Source organism: Ruditapes philippinarum, unplaced genomic scaffold, assembly GCF_026571515.1.
Source record: "Ruditapes philippinarum isolate M1 unplaced genomic scaffold, ASM2657151v2 ctg95_1_1_1_1, whole genome shotgun sequence".
Classification (NCBI taxonomy): domain Eukaryota; kingdom Metazoa; phylum Mollusca; class Bivalvia; order Venerida; family Veneridae; genus Ruditapes; species Ruditapes philippinarum.
In genome coordinates, this window is record NW_026858117.1 from 683,209 (window position 1) to 707,102 (window position 23,894).

General features: G+C 30.0%; 1 protein-coding gene across 4 annotated transcripts in view; it reads left to right on the top strand.

Annotated features, from left to right (window-relative positions):
- LOC132752164 (dystrobrevin beta-like) overlaps window positions 1-23,894 on the top strand; it is an 87,377-nt gene that overhangs the window by 52,166 nt on the left and 11,317 nt on the right. For all 4 annotated transcript variants that reach the window (XM_060742457.1, XM_060742458.1, XM_060742455.1 and 1 more), the window contains 4 exons: window positions 2,165-2,254; window positions 3,112-3,214; window positions 20,184-20,269; window positions 21,662-21,869. In XM_060742457.1, coding sequence (XP_060598440.1) covers window positions 2,165-2,254; window positions 3,112-3,214; window positions 20,184-20,269; window positions 21,662-21,869 — 487 coding nt within the window. The remainder of the gene's footprint in view (window positions 1-2,164; window positions 2,255-3,111; window positions 3,215-20,183; window positions 20,270-21,661; window positions 21,870-23,894) is intronic.

Below are 23,894 nucleotides of genomic sequence, written 5' to 3' on the forward strand. Positions count from 1 at the left end.
GATGCACTGGGTGAACTTGTTGTGTACTGGTCACATGGATAGTTCCTGTCAAGGTTTTCATATAACCAGAACTAAATAATTAACTTGTTCACATTTCTGATCAATGTTCTTGTCCTCTCCAGTCAATATGAGAAAACATACAAATGTTATTATAAATGATGTTTTCTTCTATAATATGGTGTGTCTGTTATTATAGGGAATACAGATATCTTTCGCCAGCTAACTTTGGTTCATATTGAAGGTATCCTGTGTAATATATTTGAATAAAAGACTAAGAATATTCCAAGTTGAACTTAAGACAGGATTGATGTTTCATGAATATGGAAATCTTTGTCTGTCTGACATGACAGAATGACAAGACACGACAAAACATTGTCTAACGTGCTTTATATCTAAGGTAGCTCACTCTATACAAGTCAGTTTAAAGACTAAGTAATTATAAATATATGACAGAAATTTGGTGTTGACACTTTATTTACTAAATGAAAGTTGAATTTATTTAATTAGATATTTTAAAAACCTAAGTCACTGTTTTAAAATCTTTCAAGGAAACTGTTAAAATTTGTTTTTTAAGATCCTTTATCTTAGTCTAGAGGCAATTAATTTAATTACAATTCATCAAAAGTGGCATTTTTGCAAAAACATGTCCAGATTTTCTCATTTCTTTCTCTTAAATTAGGTATTGTATTTTTTTTCTTTAGAAATGTAGAAAAGGAGTTAAGTTTTTATTAGTCTCAACAGCTGAACAGCTGATCCACATGTTGTCCTTAGGGATGATGGGAAAAGGATAGAAAATTAGTCATGAAAATCATTGAAAATATGGAATAGATTTTTATGGAACAGGCTGGCTAAAATTCTTTAAATGTTAGCAAATAATGTTCAAATCCTGAAAATAATTTAGTAATACAAATTAACAAAGATTAATCATTACATGAGTTTTCAATAAAATTGTATTAATATAAATATGCAACAGTAGGAACACATAATGTTTTAATAGGTTTGAATTCATATTTTAAAGGCTATTAAGCAGATATTTTGCAAAACAGGAGCTTGTGGTATTAAGTTGACCATACTTAGAAAAATGCCAAAAAATCAGTATGCTGTGGAATTGTAGCAAATTTTATTGAGGGTCCTAAGTTGGAAACAATTTTATACATTTCATAAGCCTTAGAATTACATGTAGTAGTACAGGACTGTATTTCTCATGTCATAACTCATGTAAAAAATGTGATTTAACAGAATTCATAAATATACCGTGAACTAAAAAAATTCAATGGTATAATTTTTCTTGAAATTATGAAAATATGTTGTTATTTAATACTGATATTAGAAATTTAATAAGCATTTTTTGTTTTGGTGATTTAAAAGCTCATATGTTATCTTGAGTTTCAATGGTTTTATTAATGTGTTATTATGTTGCTAAGGGATTTTGAAATTTATTAGGTAAATTACTTTTTTGTAGACATTGTATTATTTTGAATTTTAATGGTTTTGTATAGAAGTTTTATTATGTTGCTAAGTGATGAAAAAAAAAATTCTTGGCTATTAGACAGGTGCCAGCTTACTGTTAAGGTATTAAATCCATTAATGACTTCTATTTGGCCAATTTTGTCAGATTTGCTAACTAATATTTATCCTTTACTAGTACATATATAATTATATTTTAAGCAGTGTGCCTCCAGTTGGTGCTAATTTTCATGAAAATTTTGAAAATCTTTTTAAAAGAACATTTAAACTTATTTTCATGAAAAGTCTGAAAATCTATTTAAAAGTAAATTATTGTGTAAAGAGAACAAAAAAAAAGATTAATTTACACATTGCAAATGAAACTTGCATTCCACATAAATTACCAAAATGAGGTCAAAATATGTAAAAATAGGCCTTACTAGTCATTTAAGTCACACAGCAGAAATATAGTAATAAATACAGCAAAATCAGATTCATCATAATATTATAATAATATTATATTGTCATATTGATGTTATATATTTTTACTTTATTTCATATTCATTTTAATATTTTCTCATTGGAAGCAAATAATTCTTTACATTTTGTGTATGATTATTGTTTTACCTCAGTTTTTATTTTATATGCAATAAGCTATCTGGCATATATCTATAGATTAATATTTATGATATATTAATTGATATATTTCTGACTTCAGACCGGCAACACCTAGCACTGTACGGAATGGTTTCCGTGATGTATCCCCAGATCTCAGCTCCATAGGCAGTAGTCCACTGATTCACAGAAGGTTTGTTTATACCCTACTGGCTTTTATCGCCAGTTTTCCAACATCTGCTGATGTATAGTGTTCTGTTTTAAAGAAATAAAAGGCTTTGTCATTACTAAACTCCAAAGCTGTATGGTTTTCTTAATATGGCCATGTTTTTTTTGTGGTGTTTGATTTAAATCACACACACACTGTAAAGTTTAAATGGTGACTTTCCAGTTTTACTGGTGGAGGAAGACTTGAGGTACCCTTTAATGTTTGAACAGGCACCTGAGTAGAACCATAAACATTATTTAAGCTAGCTGGATGGCTTCCTCATATGAAATAAACTGAAGTCCCTGACAGGATTTAAACCCATTTTGGTGATAGGCAAGTGATTTGAAGACAACAACTGTAACCAGTAGGCAACATATGCCCAACAAGAATAAATGTAATGGTCCAGGGCTTACTGCAAAAGACTTGTTTTTTGAAATTATATGATGGGTGAATGTCAGCAGTTGGGTTGGTGGATGGGCTTTGGTCATAGACAATTTCTTGTGGGAGTAACTTCTTTTACATTTCTCAATAGATTTCAACCAGACTTTCACAGTTACATTGTCACAAAGTGCCCTGGTGCATATTAGAAACTGAACCTGAAATTGACCATGACCTTTATTTGAACTTGGCCTTCAATGTCAAATTATCAAATTTTACAAAAATTGGTTATATAACTTTGTTAATTATAGGCAATTTTTTTTTACATTCTTGGAAAAAAGAACACTTATGACCTAATTGAAATGTTGATTAATGTAAACTGACCTTGACCTTAAAATCACTTTGATCATCAATGCCAAATTATTTAATTTCAAATTATGTTAATGTGTTTATATATATTTCAGTCCTGGAAAACAGAGCATTGGGATCAGATCACAGTCTACAGATGATGAACACAGACTAATAGCTAGATATGCTGCCCGGCTTGCAGCGGACGTCAAAAATGCTGTAAGTTTATAATATTATGATATTTTACAATGCTAGCTGTGATAGTAACTTGCCTATGATGCCAATATAAAACCAATGGCCATAAAATTTTACCAAACTCCATGCTGATACATGTTCTTCAAACTATGTACTTTTGTTGAAATATTCCATGAAATGTATTTGAATTTTTTTATGAAGAAGAGGAAGAAGAAGAAATTTTTTGATTAACTGATACATTTACATGTACATAAGTGTTGATGTAGCCCAGTCAGCTTGTGTTATTCGGTTCATGCTTAATTATGAGACGAAAGACTCAACTTCTGTAGATATCTAAGATATTTATACCATATATTTACAAAGAAATGATATAAACATAACTACATAACTAATTTATTGTTAGTAATGGTTTTTGAAATGATTGAAATATATTTGGACAATGATAGTAATAACAGTGCTAAAATGATCAACTTGTTTAAGTAATTGTATGTACAAGTTTTTACCTCAGAAAATTTATTCAGATATGACTGAAAGCCTCAAAAAGGTAATTTGATACCATGTATACCTTTCGTTAGCTCGACTATACGAAGTATATGGAGAGCTGTCCTACTCGTCCCGGCGTCGGCGTCCGCGTCCAGATTTTAGATTAAAGTTTTGGTGCAGTAAAATATTTTTCACTATAACTTTGTCATTTCTTAAGGTATCAACTTCAAACTTCAAATATATGTTCCTTATCATCAACCACATCATATGTGACAAGGTTCATAACTCTAGCACCAATATTTTCAGATTTATCTCCCCTTTAACTTAGAATTTTCCTTAAAAAATACTATTTTTTACTGTTACTTCCTTATTTCTTAAGGGATCAACCTCATACTTCAAATATATGTACCTTATCATCATCCCCATCTTATGTGACAAGGTTCATAACTCTAGCACCAATAGTTTCAGATTTATCTCCCCTTGAACTTAGAATTTTCCTCAAAAAGTACTATTTCTTACTGTTTCTTCTTTATTTCTTAAGGGATCAACCTCATACTTCAAATGTATTTACGTTATCATCATCCCCATCTTATGTGACAAGGTTCATAACTCTAGCACCAATATTCTCAGATTTATCTCCCTTTGAACTTAGAATTTTCCATAAAAGATATTTTTTTTACTGTTATTTATTTATTTCTAAAGGGATCAACTTCATACTTCAAATATGTTTACGTTATCATCATCCACATCTTATGTGACAAGGTTCATAACTCTAGCACCAATATTGCAAGAATTATCTCCCCATAAACTTAGATATTTTTACTAGAAAAATGTTATTTTTTATTATAACTTTTTTATTTTTAAAGGTATCTACCTCAAATTTCAAATACTTATTCCTTATCAACAATTACATTTTATGTGACATTGTTCATAACTCTTGATGCAATATTTACAGATTTATTTCTCTTTGTACTTAGGACTTTCTTTAAGAAATATAATAACTTCTTTTCTTTTTAAGGTATCTACTTCAAACTTCAAATATATATTTCTTAACATTACACAAATGTTGTGTGACAAGGTCCATAACTCTAGCATGACTATTTCTAGAATTATCCCCCTTGATCTTGGAATTTATGTTAACAAATATTATTTTTTTACTATAACTTAATACATAATTATACATAATTGATTTTTCTTTCATAGTTTTGTCCTCCTTACTGTGTCCAGTATTTTATTAGTCGAGCTTCGCTGTCTCCTGTGACAGCTCTTGTTTTTTAATCCTAACTAATTTTTCACTCTACTGACAGCAAGCACTTTAAATGCCAATTATTACAATACAGGCTTCCCTACAGTCATAATTTCTTTATTGTTGCCATATTGATTTGTTTGGGGGGAAGTTTTCATTAAGTTATGTTTACCTAACTTGTACACATTGTAAAGTAATTTTGTTCACAGACATACTTGTTCAAGAAAGCGAATTAAAGAACTTGTTGAGAGTCATTGGAAATGAAATAAATTGATTAGAGTGGAAGTTTTTCTGTATATATTTTCTGTTTTTATTAACTTCACGTATTGTTATATCTACAATGTCAAGCATTGTGGGGAAACTGTAGAAATCAGTATTAATGGTTTTTCACAATGACAGAATTGTTAAAAATGTAATAAAACGTGTCTACTAACTTTAATTTCAGACAAATCTTAAAGGTTAGCTGAGGATTCAGATATTGTAGCATTTTCTTGATATTTCTTAATGATTATAGGACAAATAGATCAAAAGCAAACAATTTCAAATATCAATACATGTTTCGCTTTATTAGTTTTGTCAGGAAAATTATAGGAAAATTTACCTCTTTGTTAGAATTATATCATAAATTAAAAAACTAAAAAGATTTTGAGGGAAAATTTAACAGAAGGTAGGAATATAAAACAATTGCCTTATAGGCGAATATAGGTCTAATTTTGGTCACTAAAATGTCTAAAACATTGCAAATGGTGATGCAGTACTTAATGTTGTTCTGTTGTAATCAACAGAATCACTGTATCATTTACATCAAGCCTGTATGAGTTATGTGACAAAAGGCACCTTTTACTTCCAATTACTGTATCATATATTGCAAGCTTATACAATTCAACTGTATCATTTTCTGCGATCACAGGAAGTAGATTGGTATTACTACTTACAGTGATCACAGGTACAGGTAAAAGAATGAATAGTGTAGATTTTGTAGTGATAAATGATCAATGAAAACAACAATGATATGTGTGATATTTTTGGGAAAAAAAACAGTAAAATAAAGCTTGTTCAATCACTTGTTTATTAATTTTAGAGCTAAAATTTCACCACGTTAAAAAATGTCCATTTATTCTCATATTTCAAAAGCCAGGATGAGAAATTTATTTATTGATGCCTATTGAGACAGGTACAGAATGGTGTAGGTTTACACTGTGACAGATGAGATTACTATACCATACCATATCAGAGGGATGCGGGCAGTATAATTCCTCTCTCATTTATCTGCAATCATAATCTCTTTAAGTGTTATCTATAAATTGTTTAAAATGGGGCAAAAATCTTGCAGAATTCTAGTGCACTGCAATTTATGATTTCACACATGCTAGCATTTTGAAGTTTTGCATTAACTATGATGCAGGAAGTCAGTTGTTAAAATCTTGATCATGTGTCATTGTTTTATCTAGGAATTTAGATTTTAGAGAGCTTTAACTTGATGAAATAAATCTGTTTTATATGCTTATATAAAGAGGTTTGTTTGATTGATGTAAACAGAGAATATTGTTTGTATTTATGATGTTTTGAGATCATAACTAGCAGTCTATCATGACTATGGTTTAAGTCTGTGGGAGGACAAGGTCAATAGAAACTGAAGAGGTGTGGTAAGAAGAGGGATTTCATATTTAGAAAGGAGGGCAAGAAAGGTTTGGGGGATAGAAATATCTCGAATATAGTTATAATAGTGTTTTGTTGATTGAAGGCAATGAGGTAACCATAATGCTTAAGAGTCTATTGTTCATCATACACTGGGTCAGCAATGGTCTTCTGTGAAAGTTATAATCATATTTGCTTCATTTACTGTGGAACATCTTTGTGTACAAGAATATATTGCAATTAGCTGACATTTTACCAAATGATAAATATTATTGGCTCATATTAATGCTCCAGAGCCTTTAATAATTTCTCTTTTTTCAACAAAAATAGATTGGTAGACTTACACTGTAACATCTAATATAAATGGTCCTCTGACATGTTTGCTTTGATAAAAATTATATTTGCCTATATTTGCCTACCTTAAATTTGGCTGATTGAGTGTAAAAATTAAAATATTATTAAAACACCTTTTTCATGAATTACCAATGCTTAGTCTGTAACTGTTTATTATCATAAAGTAAACAAAGGTAGTATGTCACCAATTCTTTTGAGTTTATTTGAAGCAGAAAAAGGTTGCTGTTTTCCGCCATCCTGAGTATTCACCTGACCAAATTGACCCTTGTTCTCTTTGCAAAGCTAAAAATTACCTTTCATGTAAAAAAAACTTGATCAATGCAAACACCTTGGTTTTGCAATAATCCATTGTCCTCACAATATACAAATACTTTCAAAGATTGGATCTGGAGACTGTAACTTTGTATATCTGTTGGACTCATGAACACTTTGATGGAACAAAAAATTAAATTCAGTAAAACCTTAGATGAAGAATGAATTTTACATGCTAAGATACATTCATATTTAAACACTCCTCATTTCCATCATATCACGTTATATAATGTGCCCAAGTTAAGACAGTTTTAGAAATTGTTCCAGATTTTTTCAATATTTTAGCTCCAATCAAAATAATATCTGGATAGTTTTGTAACTTAATTGTCAGATAGCTGCAGTTATTAAATCAGATCTGTATAATCTGGCATTTTATGAATGACACAGAGCAGTGCGCTAAAAATCGAAGAAACTTCGGATTTTAGAATTTTCTTAAGATTCTGTAGAATCTAATAAGAGTAATAATATCTCCTAGTTTTTCTGTTAAATTAAAAAATACTTTTGGAAAGCAATTTCACAATGTATTTTTAGCTCACCTGTCACAAAGTGACAGGGTGAGCTTTTGTGATCGCTTTTCGTCCGGCGTCCGTCCGTCGTCCGTCCGTCCGTCCGTAAACTTTTGCTTTAAATGACATCTCCTCATAAACCACTGAGCCAATTTCATCCAAACTTCACAGGAATGTTCCTTTGGTAGTCACCTTTAAAAATTGTTTGAAGAATTTAATTCCATGCAGAACTCTGGTTGCCATGGCAACCAAAAGAAAAAACTTTAAATATCTTCTTTTAAAAAACCATAAGAGCTAGAGCTTAGATATTTGGCATGAAACATCTTCTAGTGAGTGTCTACCAAGTTTGTTCAAATAAAAGCCCTGGGGTCAAAATTGGCCCCTCCCCTGGGGGTCATTGATTTTCCCTATATGCATATAGTAAAAACTTAAAAAATCTTCTTTTAAAGAACCGTAAGAGCTAAAGCTTAGATATTTGGCATGAAACATCTTCTAGTGAATGTCTACCAAGTTTGTTCAAATAAAAGCCCTGGGGTCAAAATTGGCCCCGACCCAGGGGGTCATTGATTTTCCCTATATGCATATAGTAAAAACTTAAAAAATCTTCTTTTAAAGAACCCAAAGAGCTAGAGCTAAGATATTAAGCATGAAACATCTTCTAGTGAGTGTCTACCAAGTTTGTTCAAATTAAAGCCCTGGGGTCAAAATTGGCCCCGCCCCGGGGGGTCATTGATTTTCCCTATATGCATATAGTAAAAACTTAAAAAATCTTCTTTTAAAGAACCATAAGAGCTAGAGCTAAGATATTTGGCATGAAACATCTTCTAGTGAGTGTCTACCAAGTTTGTTCAAATAAAAGCCCTGGGGTCAAAATTGGCCCCGCCCCAGGGGGTCATTGATTTTCCCTATATGCATATAGTAAAAACTTAAAAAATCTTCTTTTAAAGAACCATAAGAGCTAGAGCTAAGATATTTAGCATGAAACATCTTCTAGTGAGTGTCTACCAAGTTTGTTCAAATAAAAGCCCTGGGGTCAAAATTGGCCCCGCCCCAGGGGGTCATTGATTTTCCCTATATGCATATAGTAAAAACTTAAAAAATCTTCTTTTAAAGAACTCAAAGAGCTAGAGCTAAGATATTTAGCATGAAACATGTTCTAATGGGTGTCTACCAAGTATGTTCAAATGAAAGCCCTGGGGTCAAAACTGGCCCCGCCCGGGGGGGGGGGTCATTGATTTTCCTTATATGTGTATATAGCAAAAACTTAAAAATCTTCTTTGGAAAAACCCAAATAGCTAGAGTTTAGATATTAAGCATGAAACATCTTTAAGTAAATATCTACAAAGTTTGTTAAAATAAAAGCCCGGGGGTCAAAACTGTCCCTGCCCCAGGGGTGACATTGTTTTTAACTATATGTGTATAGTAAAAACTTTAAAAATCTTCTTTTAAAAAAGCCAATGAGCTAGAACTTAGATGTTTAGCATGAAACATCTTCTTATGGGTGTCTACCAAGTCTGTTCAAATAAACAAATAAAAGCCCTTGGGTAAAAATTGGCCTGGGGGTGGGGGGTCTATATACAGGTGAGCGACCTCAGGGCCATCATGGCCCTCTTGTTTGTCCAAATTTACTGTTCAGTTGATGTTGAATAAAAGTGTGTTCTTTGTCTCATTGAAGATCAATGCATTGGCTGTAAAGAAGATTAAATTGAATAGACTAGTTGTTGAATGGTAAAGTAATAATAGAGCATACATTTAGCAAGCTAATTGTATGTAGAGAAAAAATATATGTGATATTATTTAGTATTATGTGGCTCGCTATGGTGTGCATTGAATAATGATAAACAGATTGGACATTGTGGCTTACACCACCTGGAAGGTTGAGTATGTCCTACTTTTTCTTTATGCAGGAGTTGACCTTAGATTATAAAGTAAAAGGAATATTTTGCAAAATGTATTATATACCATACCCTTGACTGTAAACTTGGTATTTCAGTTTGACACTACACACATTATGTAACCTAGCGCTATATACACATAAATTATGCTTTAGTAAAATAGGTTTTACTGAAACATCAAAGATCTTTTTCATGATGATTACAATGTGTTTGAACAAATTGCTAACAAGTACTGCCTTTCTTTATATGATCTTTGTTTTAAAGAGTAATGTCCCTGCTTGTGCTATACCATATTCATGAGGGCCATCAGGGCATTTTCAACCTATCATCATTAGGGCCGAAATAAGGCCCATTCCCAATTCAAAATACCCTTTGTACATGTATTAATTTTACAATATCTGTTTATTCTTGATTACCCGTTAAATCTTGAATATGACTGACTATAAGTAACTGACCTACCAAAATAAATCAACAATGAAATACATGTACTCCAATGTGTTAATTATATTATTGTCTAGGAAAACTAGAATTAAGGACTGCCTGCACAATGAGTTTGTGAGTGCTAGTTTGAGGTATTATATTAGATAGACTTGTGGCGATGACATCTGTCTGTGACACTACCTTAATTACAATCTCATATTACTAGACAATAATTAGATAAACTTAATACAGACAGTTCCTTTTTTACTGAGGAAGCATTTTTTCATACAAGATTATTCTTCTTGTGGTTGTGAATGTTTGCATTATGTAGTTGAAGGAAATCATAATGTTTTTCCTTGTGTCTCCTGAACATTTTCGCAAAAATATGAATTTGCAATGGTGACCAGGCATTTGTTCAATTTTTAAGTTTTTTGAAAGACTCTTTATTATGCATAATGTCTAAAACATTTAAATGAAAATAAACAAGAAAGAAATTGTACTAGAAAGAATTTTGCTAAATATAAAATTACATGTTAACATTGTTTGGCATAACTTAGATTTTGTCAATAATAAACATTTCAAAAATACATATGCCACCCTTATGGATGGGGGACGGAGGATGTGGGGGGACATAAACAAAAACAGTTATGATCCTTGGTGCCCCCACCCACACCCAGATAAGATGAATAAATTAACACCTCATTGGCTGAGTTGTTTTATAAAATCTAGTATTAAAGGTGGGGAAAAAGCTGAAAACTTAAAAGAGATGAATTACATTACAATCAGAATTTTATTGCAGTTAGAATTTTTTTAGGTATCAGAATGATTGGTTGTAAATGTTGGCTATTGTATGAAAATGGTTGATTCATTAAGACTCTTGTAATAAACAAGCAATGCAACTGCTATTACATTGCTTTAGCTTGCTAACAATGGCTAAAAGAACAATAATGGTGATGTTATTTGTGGACACAATTACAGGTTTACTGTGCTGTTATTCTGATAGAACTCATTATTTTGTGAGATGGAACAATCTAGCTGGTGTTAGTGTGATGAAATATATAGACGAAAGGTTTATTTATAGGATATTAATATGCTTTGTTTCAAATAAGCATTTTTCATATGACAGTTCGGATAGAAAGACAGCATATTGGGAGAAACCATATAACTGTTTATTAACAAGTGGCTGAGTTATTGTTTGTAGTATGTGTATGATGGAGAAAATTGCTTCCCTCTACAAAATGACATTTTCATGTCCGGTCACAGAAGGATTTGAAGCTTACTTCACAATGTAGTCTGGAGTTATTCCGTGGAAATAGTGTTAAAGAGACAGTATTTGTGTAATTTTACATTTATAGTGGATTAATGCATAGAAATTTTATATTATACAATATCAGATTAGGGAAAAAAAAAGAACACATCAAATTTGTTAACATGAGAAAAGTTATATAAAATATTACAGGTATATCATAATATGTTAAAGTTAAGCACATTAAAGGGCTATATATTATCACCTGAACTTCCAGCAGAAATGTTAAACATGGCATGAAATGCTCAACAAAATTTACAAATTTCAACCATAGATAGTTAGTACATAAAATTATTACATTATAGTTACCGGGTACATTATAATATAAAGGAAGATTAGCTCAATAAAATATTATGTCATATCTGGTCTTTAAGCATTGAACAAATTTACAATTTTTGATTTGCCAGATTTGAACCTGTGTATAATAATTATGTAAGGTAGATTATTCTTAATGATGTACTTTATCATACAAATATTTCCTCCTTATCAAGATCATTAATTTGAAAATCTGTAATTAATGAAGGCATCTGTTTATTTATCTTTCAATTTGAAAAAAAAATGTAACATAAAACAAGATGCAGGAAGAAAATATTTTCTAGAATTTCCAAAGAAAGATTGTCACTTGTTGTTTCATGATATCTTGATATACTTAAGATTACTGAATTGCTCACCTGAGTTTAATGTACATTATGTTAAACATTTAAGATCATGTTTTATATGATTGTACAAATGTATACATTTAATAATTTTAGTTTTCCAATCTTCTAACAGTATATGCCTGTCAGTATCTTGTGTTCTTTATCAGAAATGCTGTGTTGTATATTACTATTTGTTTTAAATATGTGAAAGATGGATTTATACAAGAACTACAAAAATTATTTGTATTTTTTAAAGCTTAAATCAATTATGATGCACACACATTCAGCAGGGAGCTGCAAGGTGTTTGTTTAGGCTGTCATTGGAAGTGCATATTTCATGCTATCAATTTAGTTAATTACGGTATTGAGATTATTCAATACAGGACTAATCTGTTTCATAAATTTTGTGTTTAGGTGTCCAGGATACTTATGCAAATTTTGACAAAATGAAACCTGTGACAGCAATAAATATTCTATCTGGTGAATTGACTCTACAAATTGACTCAGGCAGTTGTGTCCCTCTGTTGCCATAAAACAGGAATACTATATACTGTCATGTTGTATTGGAATTAGTATAGGAACAATCAGCGTGAAACAACACAGTACATTACTTTGTCAATATCATACAGTAGTTGAAGCCTGTTGTCAGTTGTACATGAAATATTTATGCTTTAATACCACATGGGGACATGAAAGATTACAAAAGTCTTTTGATGGAAATAATTGAAATAAATGTGATTTACTGTGTGGATAAAAAGTCTTGTGTATACCATTGTAATCATCGTGCTGTAATTAATTTCTTGAGAAAAACTGATGATTTAGATGTTATTGAATGAAAAAAAATATGTTAAGGAATCGGAGAAACTTAAATGGCAAAGTTAGATGATATTCATGGAGATATAATTGATTAAGATAAAAATGTTGTGAAATTTTAGCTTAAATATTATCAGAGTTTATAAATTAATTTATTTTGCTGTGTTATTCATACCTTTTTTTTTTTAAAATTCTCTGGAAGTCTTTAAAGTGAAGAGTTTAGATAGAATGTAGAATGATTTACACTCTTGCATATTTATTGCCATGTTCTGTGTTAATTGTAAGGAGCAGCTGTTAGTGGAGGGAAATACATGATAAATGTGACAATATCACATGTATTGAATGTTGTAACAAATTCTAGATTTTATACAGTCTCACTTAATAAGACAATATTAAAGAGATAAATTTTCGGATTCTATATATAATTATTTTATAAATGATTATATATATTAATATGATGTTTTGATATAGCACAATTGTAGATTGATTCAAAAAATTGTAAATAAATTCATAAATAATGAATATGATTTGAAGGCATTCTGATTAAGCCATTGAGTGGTTTAGGTGTTGATGACAGTTTAAAATCAGCAGTACAGGTTCCCAGCTCTCTTCATGACCAGTCACTTAATATTGGAATGACTAATTTTAGCATTTGGAAATTATAATTTGAAATAACATATTAACTTTAGAGGATTACATACTGCAACCTCTGCACAGAGCAGTCCTATGTAGAGATGAATAACCACTTTACAACAATAGTTTCAATTTTTTCCAACATGAGACTTCCAGCACTTTTAAAGTATTGAAATTTGAGTACCATTAGCTCAAGCTCAGGTGCTGGGGGCGTGAGGGAGGTTGCATTTTTCATTATCCCTCATATACAGACTCAATCAAACCAAGTCTGCAATTTTCTTACAATTTTGGTGTGATTTATGCTTTCTAGAGATCACCTTTTTCCAGATTTTCATATTATAGATTTCAGCTCTGCAGAACAACAACTGTCAGCAGTAAGCAAATCTTTGTGCCATAGAGGTCATGTTGCTCTGCTGAGTTTGCTCTGTAGTTCAAAATGAAAAGTGACACGGAGGAGTTAAGGGTGGGGTCATGGGAGGTGGGTGGTTTTATCCTTGCCAGACCTCTGGCAGTACATCTTCATTTTCCTGTAAATATATATTCATGGCTGAACAATTAGCATGGAAATTTCATACTTGCTTATTAAACTTAAACTTTAAAAGTACATAGTTGCCTCAAAGCCGTCTGAGACTCTTTTTTGTAACCATGTGTTTCTTAAGTTTTGTAATCAAATTAATATGACATTGACAGTTTTCTATTTCTGTTAAAGCTTTCTTTTAAATAAATGGGATATATGTCCTCTTTTTTTTAAGCAATTTAAGTAATGTTGCTGAAACCTTATGTCACTAAGAGCATTCCATATATAGGGCCTGTAAACATTAAAACTGAATACATGTATAATTTTTTAAAACAAAACAAATTTAAATGATATAAAGTTTGAATTTACTGAAACTAAACATTAGACAAGATTTATCATAATATGGTATAAAACTATGTCAAACTGTGCCACTCAGATCAGGATAAAATAATGTATCAGATCTGGATTTACAGTGCTCTAGATTTAGCACATGGGAAGTTTAAATTTCAAGATAGAAATCTGATCTGTATCAATGTCAAATTAAGAAAGATTCAAGCAAGAAAAAAGGTGTTGAGATGGTTACAGTTGTGCAGGTTCTAATATATGAGAGTTATGACATTTTGTACGAGGATATAATTATTGTGCAGGCAATTTGATAATGTCATTTTCTTTGGGAGCTAGATGATGGTGATAAGTAACTTGTGAATTATTTAATTTTTGACATAATATTCTTTTGTCAAATTAAAAAGATATGTAGGAGGATTAAAGATTAGATTTATGACATTTCCTTTTTTTAGAGAAATATTGTTTTAACTTAGATAATTTTAGAATTGCGGCTTTTTGTGTCTTTAGTGTACATTATGAGTTGATGATGATACTTTATTTGGAGGATATTATGTGTGCAAATATTCCAAGATTATAAAGAAATGTTAAACAGAAATAATGTATATTGGTTAATTATAATGACACAGGCTTATATCGCGTAATTTTTAAACTTTTGTGTTAGTATTTAAGATATACCATGTATGAAATTTCAGTTTTTAGGAATTTTTAATTTGATATTAATATCGAAAATATTTGCAGTCTAAACCTGCTGATTTTCGATTTCCAAGCTCTTGACGTGAAAGGTAGTGGAGCGTCAGTAAGGATATGATTTTAATGGGATTGTTTAATTTCTTGTCTATTGTCCGTTTTCTTTTCTTTTTTGAATAGTCCAACATTTTGTGTAACTGGTATATTTTGTGTATATTATTGTGTTTATGTACATACTTGGTCATATTTCAAAACACGAAAATTTCATGTTATTCAAGAGGCTACCTATAGGGTTTTGCAAGTAAGAAAAAGATAACTGCTAAAACATTAAAATTATACATTTCTAGCAGAAAAATAGATTATTTCTAATTTTGTGATAGATAACATGATATTTGATAGTAAAAGTAGTAATTTAAGTAAGATATAAGCCTCAAACTGACCAATAAGTAAAATACTGAATTCCCTTCGGCGCTACACGCCTCATGAAATTCAATATTTTACATATTGGACAGTTTTCGGCTTATATCTACTACATATATTGTGTTATATAGGTAACTAAATTCAGATGACATAATTATTTATAAAGGAAATATTTCAGTATATAATATTATATAATTATATATTGGATAAATGACATTGCATATGGGAAATGTGCCGGTTAAATAAATTGGATTTACAGCATTGTGCTATTTGTGCAGCAGGGTTATATTGGATTGATGACATTGTATAGAGGATATATGCAGGCATAAATTGGATTTATGACACTATTATTGTGACACTTTGACATGGAATATTATTGTGATTGTGATAGATGTATGAGGGTATGTATCACTAATTCTACTCAATTATTAATTTTTATTATTGTAATTAATCAGACTATTCTAAGCTTGCAGATGTTCTCGCTTCTTAAATGTTCTCTGCAAGTATTTTAATGGCACCAAATCGTTTAAATGATCAGAAATCAATAGAAAGGATGAGTGACTCTCTTTAAACATAGTTATTATCATGTAGATATATATTTATGATTTGAGTTTATCAATACGTTGACATTGCTAATGTCATGCACACTTTGGATTTTCCTATTTAAAAGTTTTGTTATTTTTGGGAAACCTGCCAATTGGTCATCATTGCAATGAAACCAAAAACTAACAAACATTATAGAGAATGAATGAGATACCCTTGTCAAATTTCATTGGTGTTTAATTAGATATTTTTTGTTTTGTTTGTTAAATGTAAGTCATGTGACTTATCGGGTCTTAATGCATTTTTTATGGGATGCTTATTTTATAATATATTACCTTACTGATTGCTTTACTTGATTATATAGCATAGTTTATTTTGTATAGAACCAAGTCATCTTGTTAATTTATACTGTCTGCAGACCTGAAACACTATGATACTGTTACGGTAGCTTTACAATTAAATCAAATCTTGACATTGAAGTATATATAATATATCTAATGAAATATTTTGATAAAATTTAAAAATGATAAAATTATTTTGTTTCCATTATGGTATAGAGTTGTATCTTAGAATGATTCAATTTTAGTGCTGTCATTAATTTACAACATGGTAAAGTTGAAATTGGTATTATCAGACTTAAATCATTCACAATAGCCATCTTGTGCATCATCTGACCTCATGGCCATTTAATTTACTGAAATATTCTACATTTAATGGGTTTTAAGTGTTCCTGAAACCACTAAAATGAACAAAAGATCAAGTCAAAATTTATAGTAGAATTTGACCATCATATTACGTCAGGTGTAAATACACAGAAACATGAAAAAACCTGCTTAAATCTCATTTGTAAAATTTTTACCTTTACATAATTATACTATGTTGAAATGTATAATTTTATTTGCATTTTCAGTATAAGCAAACAATGCAAATTAATTCAAATATCATTACTGTTATTTGAAAATTATTTTGGTCTCGCAGGTCAGGCACTACACTGCAATATTTAATTAAACATGTTTACATTCACTAATTACGGTCTTTGGCAAGTTTCAATCATCTCTTCGAGTATATATGAATGTGAAACAAACCTTCCTGAATAAACATACTGTCAGCTTACCCCAGGAGAATTCAAATTATTGAATATTTTCATTATTTACATTGTTGTAAATATCCTAGATATATTGATTTTAAAATCCCAGATATGTAATTAATTAATTAATCTATCACCAAAAACGACAAATAAACAAATATCATATGTATATTGATTGTGATAATTAAGAATACAAACATACAAGGTAATACAGTCTTACATATATTGAAACAAAGTCTTTAAGTTCTAAAATAATAGTTTAATAGAACTATTTATAGAGGGTGTGTTTGTGACCCAAAGTGGTTTAGATCTTTGACTTCAATCCCTGTGACTCTCAATGCTGTAGATACAAGCTGTGCAAGCTCCTTCGGATTCTTTCATAGAGAAAGTTATCAATCTTACAGAACGTCGGTGGTTCTACTCAGGTGCCTGTTTGTGCCTTAAATAATGCACAAAAGAGCACCTCTAAGTCATGCAGGAAAGTTGCTTTATGACCTATACTGTGTTGATACGACGTAAAAACCCAACCAAAAGCAAAAAAGACAAGAACTAGATGTTTTAGCTCATCTGAGCTGTTACGGCTGAAGTTAAGCTATTAGGACCGATGCACATATCCATTGTATGTCGTCATCTGTAATCTGTTTTCTTTGTTAACATTGTATTGGTCACATTTTTGCCTCAATTGTCACGAAACTTAGTCAGAATGTTTGTCCTATTAATTTTCTTAAACAAGTTTGAATATCAGTCATCTTAGATAAAAGAACTAGGTCTCAACATGACCTCAAATAGAAAAATCTTGTTAACACTGTTTCAATCCAAATTTTAAGGGTCCAAATTTCCTTCTCAGAAATGTTGTTTAACCATGTTAAGACTTAATTATCTGAGATTAATTGCAATGGAAAAATTATGCTTTGCCTGGTGAACGAATCAGTGACCCCTGGATTTCTTAACTGATGCTCTCGACAGCTGACACATCATGATTGCTGCAATGATAAAACATGGCAAAACCATCTTAAAACATAGGAAAAATTAGATTTAACAACCATAATTAACATTTAATGGTCAAGTTGTGCAGGAAACAGGAATTTACAACATTTTTGCAATTCATGATGGGATATTAAATAAAAATCTCAACAGTTCTTAAGAGTCCTAACGAAAATTCATTATAAGAACTATGAAAAATTTTGCAATGTTTTATTATGACAATACATTGATGAAACAACCCCACCTTATTAAATATAAGAAATTGGTTTAACATTCTAGAAGAAAGTATACCCTAAATCTTTAATTTTCACAGATTTATTTGAGAAGAAAAATTCTTGCGATGTTAATTAATTATATCAAACTTTTGAAGAAAACTAATATTTTCTGAATTATTCATTAATTGTTCCTGAAATATAGTTTAAAAAAGAATTGTAGAAAGTTTTAGAACACTTAAAGAATCATAAACTGTTCCTTAATTGGTCTAAAATATATTCAATACCTTCAGTAGAACATTATATTTTTAAACCAAAATGTTCTTGAACTTCTCTTAGTAGGTTGTTCTTAACAGTTGTAGAGTGTTTTGGAACATTCAAAATTTTCATGAACCTTTCCTAAAATGTTCAAGGAATACTTGAGACAGATAATTAAAAAAGTGTAAAGGATTTTCAAAAATTCAGATAACTCAGTTCCTTAAATTGTCCTCTTGCAAAAATAATAAGACATTTAGTATGATATTAATGCTCTAAAAAGAACAACAACAAAGAGCTGTTCTTGAACTGTTTCAAATGTTCTATAATAGAACAATTCGTTTTAAATCATACGATCTATGTTTTGCATGAGATTATTTATAAACATGGTCTCAAATGACTGTTTGCTGACATGCCATCCAGATATTGACTGATCACCATGCCTGTAGTTATACTAAGAAATAATCAACAACAACAACAATTATATAACAACAAGATTCTTGCTTACCTAGCAATGATTTAAACTAATTTATATAATAATAATAATGTAATTTAATGGAAATTATACCAGAAAATTTTCATAAGTTCGATATAATTATTACTGGAAAGTTTAATTGCACTGTAAATTTATTACAAGTTAAGTAAAATTAGACCAAATTAGTCAAGTAAAATAATGCCAATCATGGAAAATTCCTGAAATCATAAGAAACATGTTGGTTTTTAAAAGTCTATGTTCCTTTAATATTCATACCCGTAGTTTTCCAGTGTCCGGTATCCGGAGCAGTGACAATCTTCACAGTGAATCATGGTATATTGTGTGGGTAAGAGGGAAGATTATCTTAAAACTTAATACTGGAATATTTAACAATAAATTGTCTCGAAAAATATCGAAAAATTGTCAAATTTCTGTGAAATATTATAGAATTGTTCTTTGAGGCAGATGTGCATTTAATTGCAACTAGATTTTATCACTGCAGTATTTTTGCTGGAAAATGATTGTTTAGTGTCACTTTATTTTCCCTCTATATTTTTGAAATATGATTTGATGCTATAATATGATATGCATGCTGCAATATTCATCAAAAGATATCAGACTAAAGTTCCATGGAGACATATTAATTTCAATGATTCTGAGACAGATTTGTTCTGCAATGAAACTTGCTGAGAAAATTGATGGTAGAAGATGCTTGTATGTCCTTATAGCTCAACCATTTTATGTTAAAAGACAGTCCTCAAATTGTTGATTCAGTCACCTTTATTTAGCTTATTAACCTTAAAGATTTTCACACATACAGATGAGAATGTCAAAGAAAAATACTGATCTAGAATTTATTTTGTTGGATTATGCAAAGAATGGTTGGACTTATATGTGTTAATCTTTTAAGCCACCCGACAGTGCGAGACTTTTGTTTTGCATGTCAGTTCTAACAACTGAATCACTTAACACAATCATGTCATTATATAGGGTCATAATTGTAGATCACTGATGACCATGATCTATGACTGAAGCATATAGCACTATTCACAGTAGCACTGACAATCTGAATGTGCATCACATCATTTTTCTTCAGGTGGATAATAGCATACATTATTCAGTATCTGCATATTGACAGGCTTTGTGTGACAGATTTTTAGAAAGAAAAAAAACACTGGTTCTAAAATTTCCTAAATATTATCAAGTATCTGTTTATATTTGCAGGCGCGAAGCCCACAGGAAATGAATTTTACACTGGATACAAACAAGGCACAGAGAGAACTTATTGCTCAACTTGAACAAAAAAATAGGTATGTATTTTTATCAACTTTTTGACTATGACTATGATCATGATCTTTCTGTCACTTTGTGGCAAGTTTGAAATCAGATTTAAGACATTAAATTTACTTTAAAAATTTAAATTAATAATACTACTACAACATAAAGAAAATTAGTGCAAAGTTTCTTTTTTGATGGATCTATTTCTTGAAACACGCCCTCATTGAAAAAAACATTTTGATAAAAATACTTAACATTAATGTTTTGTGCATATTTTTTATGTTTAAGTCTGTAAAGAACTTTGGGGTATATTGCTGGTCAGCTTTTGGTTACAGAAATTATTTGCTGCATGCATTGCAAATATTTTGTATTGTATAAGATATTATATATATATCATGCAGTGATCTGATTCTATAATTTATTCCTACCAGATCAATATTATCTGTCATTATCTAGATGACAGTCATTAATAATTTGATCCCCATTATATTACCTTATGTCCAGTATGATGGTGGCATTATATAATGATTCAGGCCAAGTTGTCTTGGATAATGGTCAAATTATCACATATTGTTGTACATAATTATCACATATTGTACATAGTTATCATATATTATACATAATCATCACCATATTGTTGTCAGTATTTCTGTGTGGAACAGATGTAATGGAGTAATAGATTGTCTGTTATAGGGATATAATCAATTTTGGTTTATGTTACATACATGTATATTTATAACAAAAATGATTCTTTGTGGCAAATTAGTGAAAGTTCTTTATCTCATGCTGTCCTAAATGTCTTAAATGGACTTGTCCTTCTTTCAGCCTGGACAAAACCATTCATCATTTTAGTATTGACTGAATAGCAAAAGTATGCAGTTAGACTTTGTCAATATGCAAGTCATCTTCAAAACTTGAGAATGTAATATGATTTGGAAATAGAAAACAGCTTAAAGTCATAACACCTGAAGAATAAAGATGAAATAAAATGGGAGAAAAAAGAAATAACCTGTTGATACTAATTAAATGAACAATAATTTGTTTGCCATCTTTTTCTCTTTTGAAATCCATTTTTTTCTTTTCTTTTTTAATTCATTATTTACACATTATGTATTTAAAATGTAAACATGTTTTGGACACACTATTCATTACAAAAAGCTATTGAGGCATATAGAATATTTTTATTTATCTGACAATTTTGAAATCGGATAACAAAGAAAATAAAGTAGCTTGACTTACATCAATACAGAATCTGTTAATTTTCATCCACATCATTTTCTAGAGGTGTGCTAGTGATTTTATTGATTGCCAATTATAGTAATATGATAAGTTGTTATATTTTTGTTGATATTGACAAAACCTATTATTTGTTTATGTCAAGGTACAGTGTTTTCACAGGTATTATGTTTAATGTTTTATTGTAGAGAAATTATGAGAGAGATACAGAGGCTACGTATGGAACAGGAAGCGAACGCTAAAACCACCGCAAACGCCCAGTATAACCCTACGTTAATGGCGGAGTTACGATTGTTGAGGCAACGAAAGGATGAACTAGAAAATAGAATGACTGCATTACAAGACAGTCGTAAAGATTTGGTGATGCAGCTTGAAGCTCTGATGAAGTTATTGAAGGTTTGTATAGTTTTTATGTTAATTAGTTAAAAGGCCCATTAAGCCCAAAAAATGCTATAACTATATTATAGTTTCTATTTTACTAAAACTTTTTTTATTTTTTTGTAAAATTCATGACAAATGTATTTCTAATATTCACATGCATATTGGTTTAAAGACTTTGCATTTGTTAAATATATTTTTGAAACAACTATCACTGCCAATGTCACTTTTCAAACTCTGACAAAAGGTAAGATTGAAATTAAAATCAAGATAATTGATACATTTAAAAAAAGGGTTGAGAAAAATTATCCATTTTATTTTTGTAGTAGGTTTTATATATTGTTGATAGCTTAGCTTTTTAAAGACACATATATTCTCAGCTTAGATTGTTTAAAGACACATATATTCTCAAAAACATATTTTCATTACAAAAATAAGAACAAAACATTTAGAGATTGTTTTAGACCTTAAATGATACAGAATAGACAAATTTCTTTTTTCTAATACTTATTACTTTGTCTTTAAATTAGTGTCTAAAATCAGACTGATTAAATTTTCAAATTTCACCACTGAGAGTTTTTGAAGTCTCTGGTACTGTTTGGTATTTTTGTTTTATAGTCTGTCTGCAATACTTTACAAACATTCTGAGTAGATTTTGTAAGCACAACGATGAGTATTATACTAATAGTTGTATTATAAGCTACTAACATATGACATTTTGGATGTATTTTCCTCATGGTTGTATTCATAGTCAATTCTTACATAAATCTGTAGCGTATACTTTACTATACTATTTTCTTAGGAAAAACACTGAGTGAGACAAAAAAAACAAAAAAAAACGGACCCACACTCCCCCCACCCCCCACCTACCCCTCCCACAATTTGGTGCTGCTGAGAATGAATGTGCCTTTAATATTCAGATAATAGGTTATTTATGGCCATACATATTACATTGAATACCTGATACAGGTTTCCTGTGACAACATTGTTCAGACAATACTATATAAACACTATCATTAAATTATAGAAATGTCCTCATTAATCAAAACAATAAAAAATATATCTGTGCATATTTCTGTCATTTTTACAGTAATACATTAGCTATTTTATTACAAGTTTTGGGATCAGGTTATTTTATATGTTCATAATTGGCATGTTTAAAATTATTGATTCAATAAGACATTATGAATAACAACAAACAGTGTTACAGCACTTGTAAGGTAATTGTGAGATAAATGATATTTTATTGATGAGATATCAATACTGGTAATCATTTAATATGAACAAAAACAAAATCAACTGGTGATGTGAACAAAAAACAAAATCAATTGGTGAGTAAATGATAAATACATATATACAATTATTGGATATCGAGAAAAGGTTTTCGGAAATGCAGAATATAAAAAATGTTTAACTTTTATACGTTTATTTCTGTAAGCACTTTCAATGCTTTTACATATCTTGAGACAGTAACGTTTAATAATATTATTATTGGATAAATAGATTTTACCAAAATATATAATATTAGATTTTACCATTGGAAGTACATCATTCTATTTTTGTAAAATATTCATGAATTGTCAGTTATGACATCAATGGATTATCACATAAATTGACCACATTAAATGAAATGTTAGATCAAACCAAAGTACTGGATTTCATAAATTTTTTTCTAAAGTGCTACAAATTGCATAGATTTTATGAAAGTCTATATTAACTATATGATTTGATGTATTTACCAAAACTACTAAATTTTTGACTTATATTATGAGACAAGGTATTGTTTAAATTGTGATGAAATATTGATCTGACTGAAGAGGATTGACATGTTCACTAAATACGACAATTAAAGCCCTTCCTATATACTCTACAATTACAGGAGAATATGGGAGTATCTAGTTTCATGATAGCAAAATTGATTGTTCAAAAGCAATGTTGTAATGTCAGTGTTTTGTTTTAATAATTTCATGTACATACATCCCTTCCTAAATAAGTATGATAGTCTTTCAGGGATATCATTGTTAGGATTTTTACAATTTAATA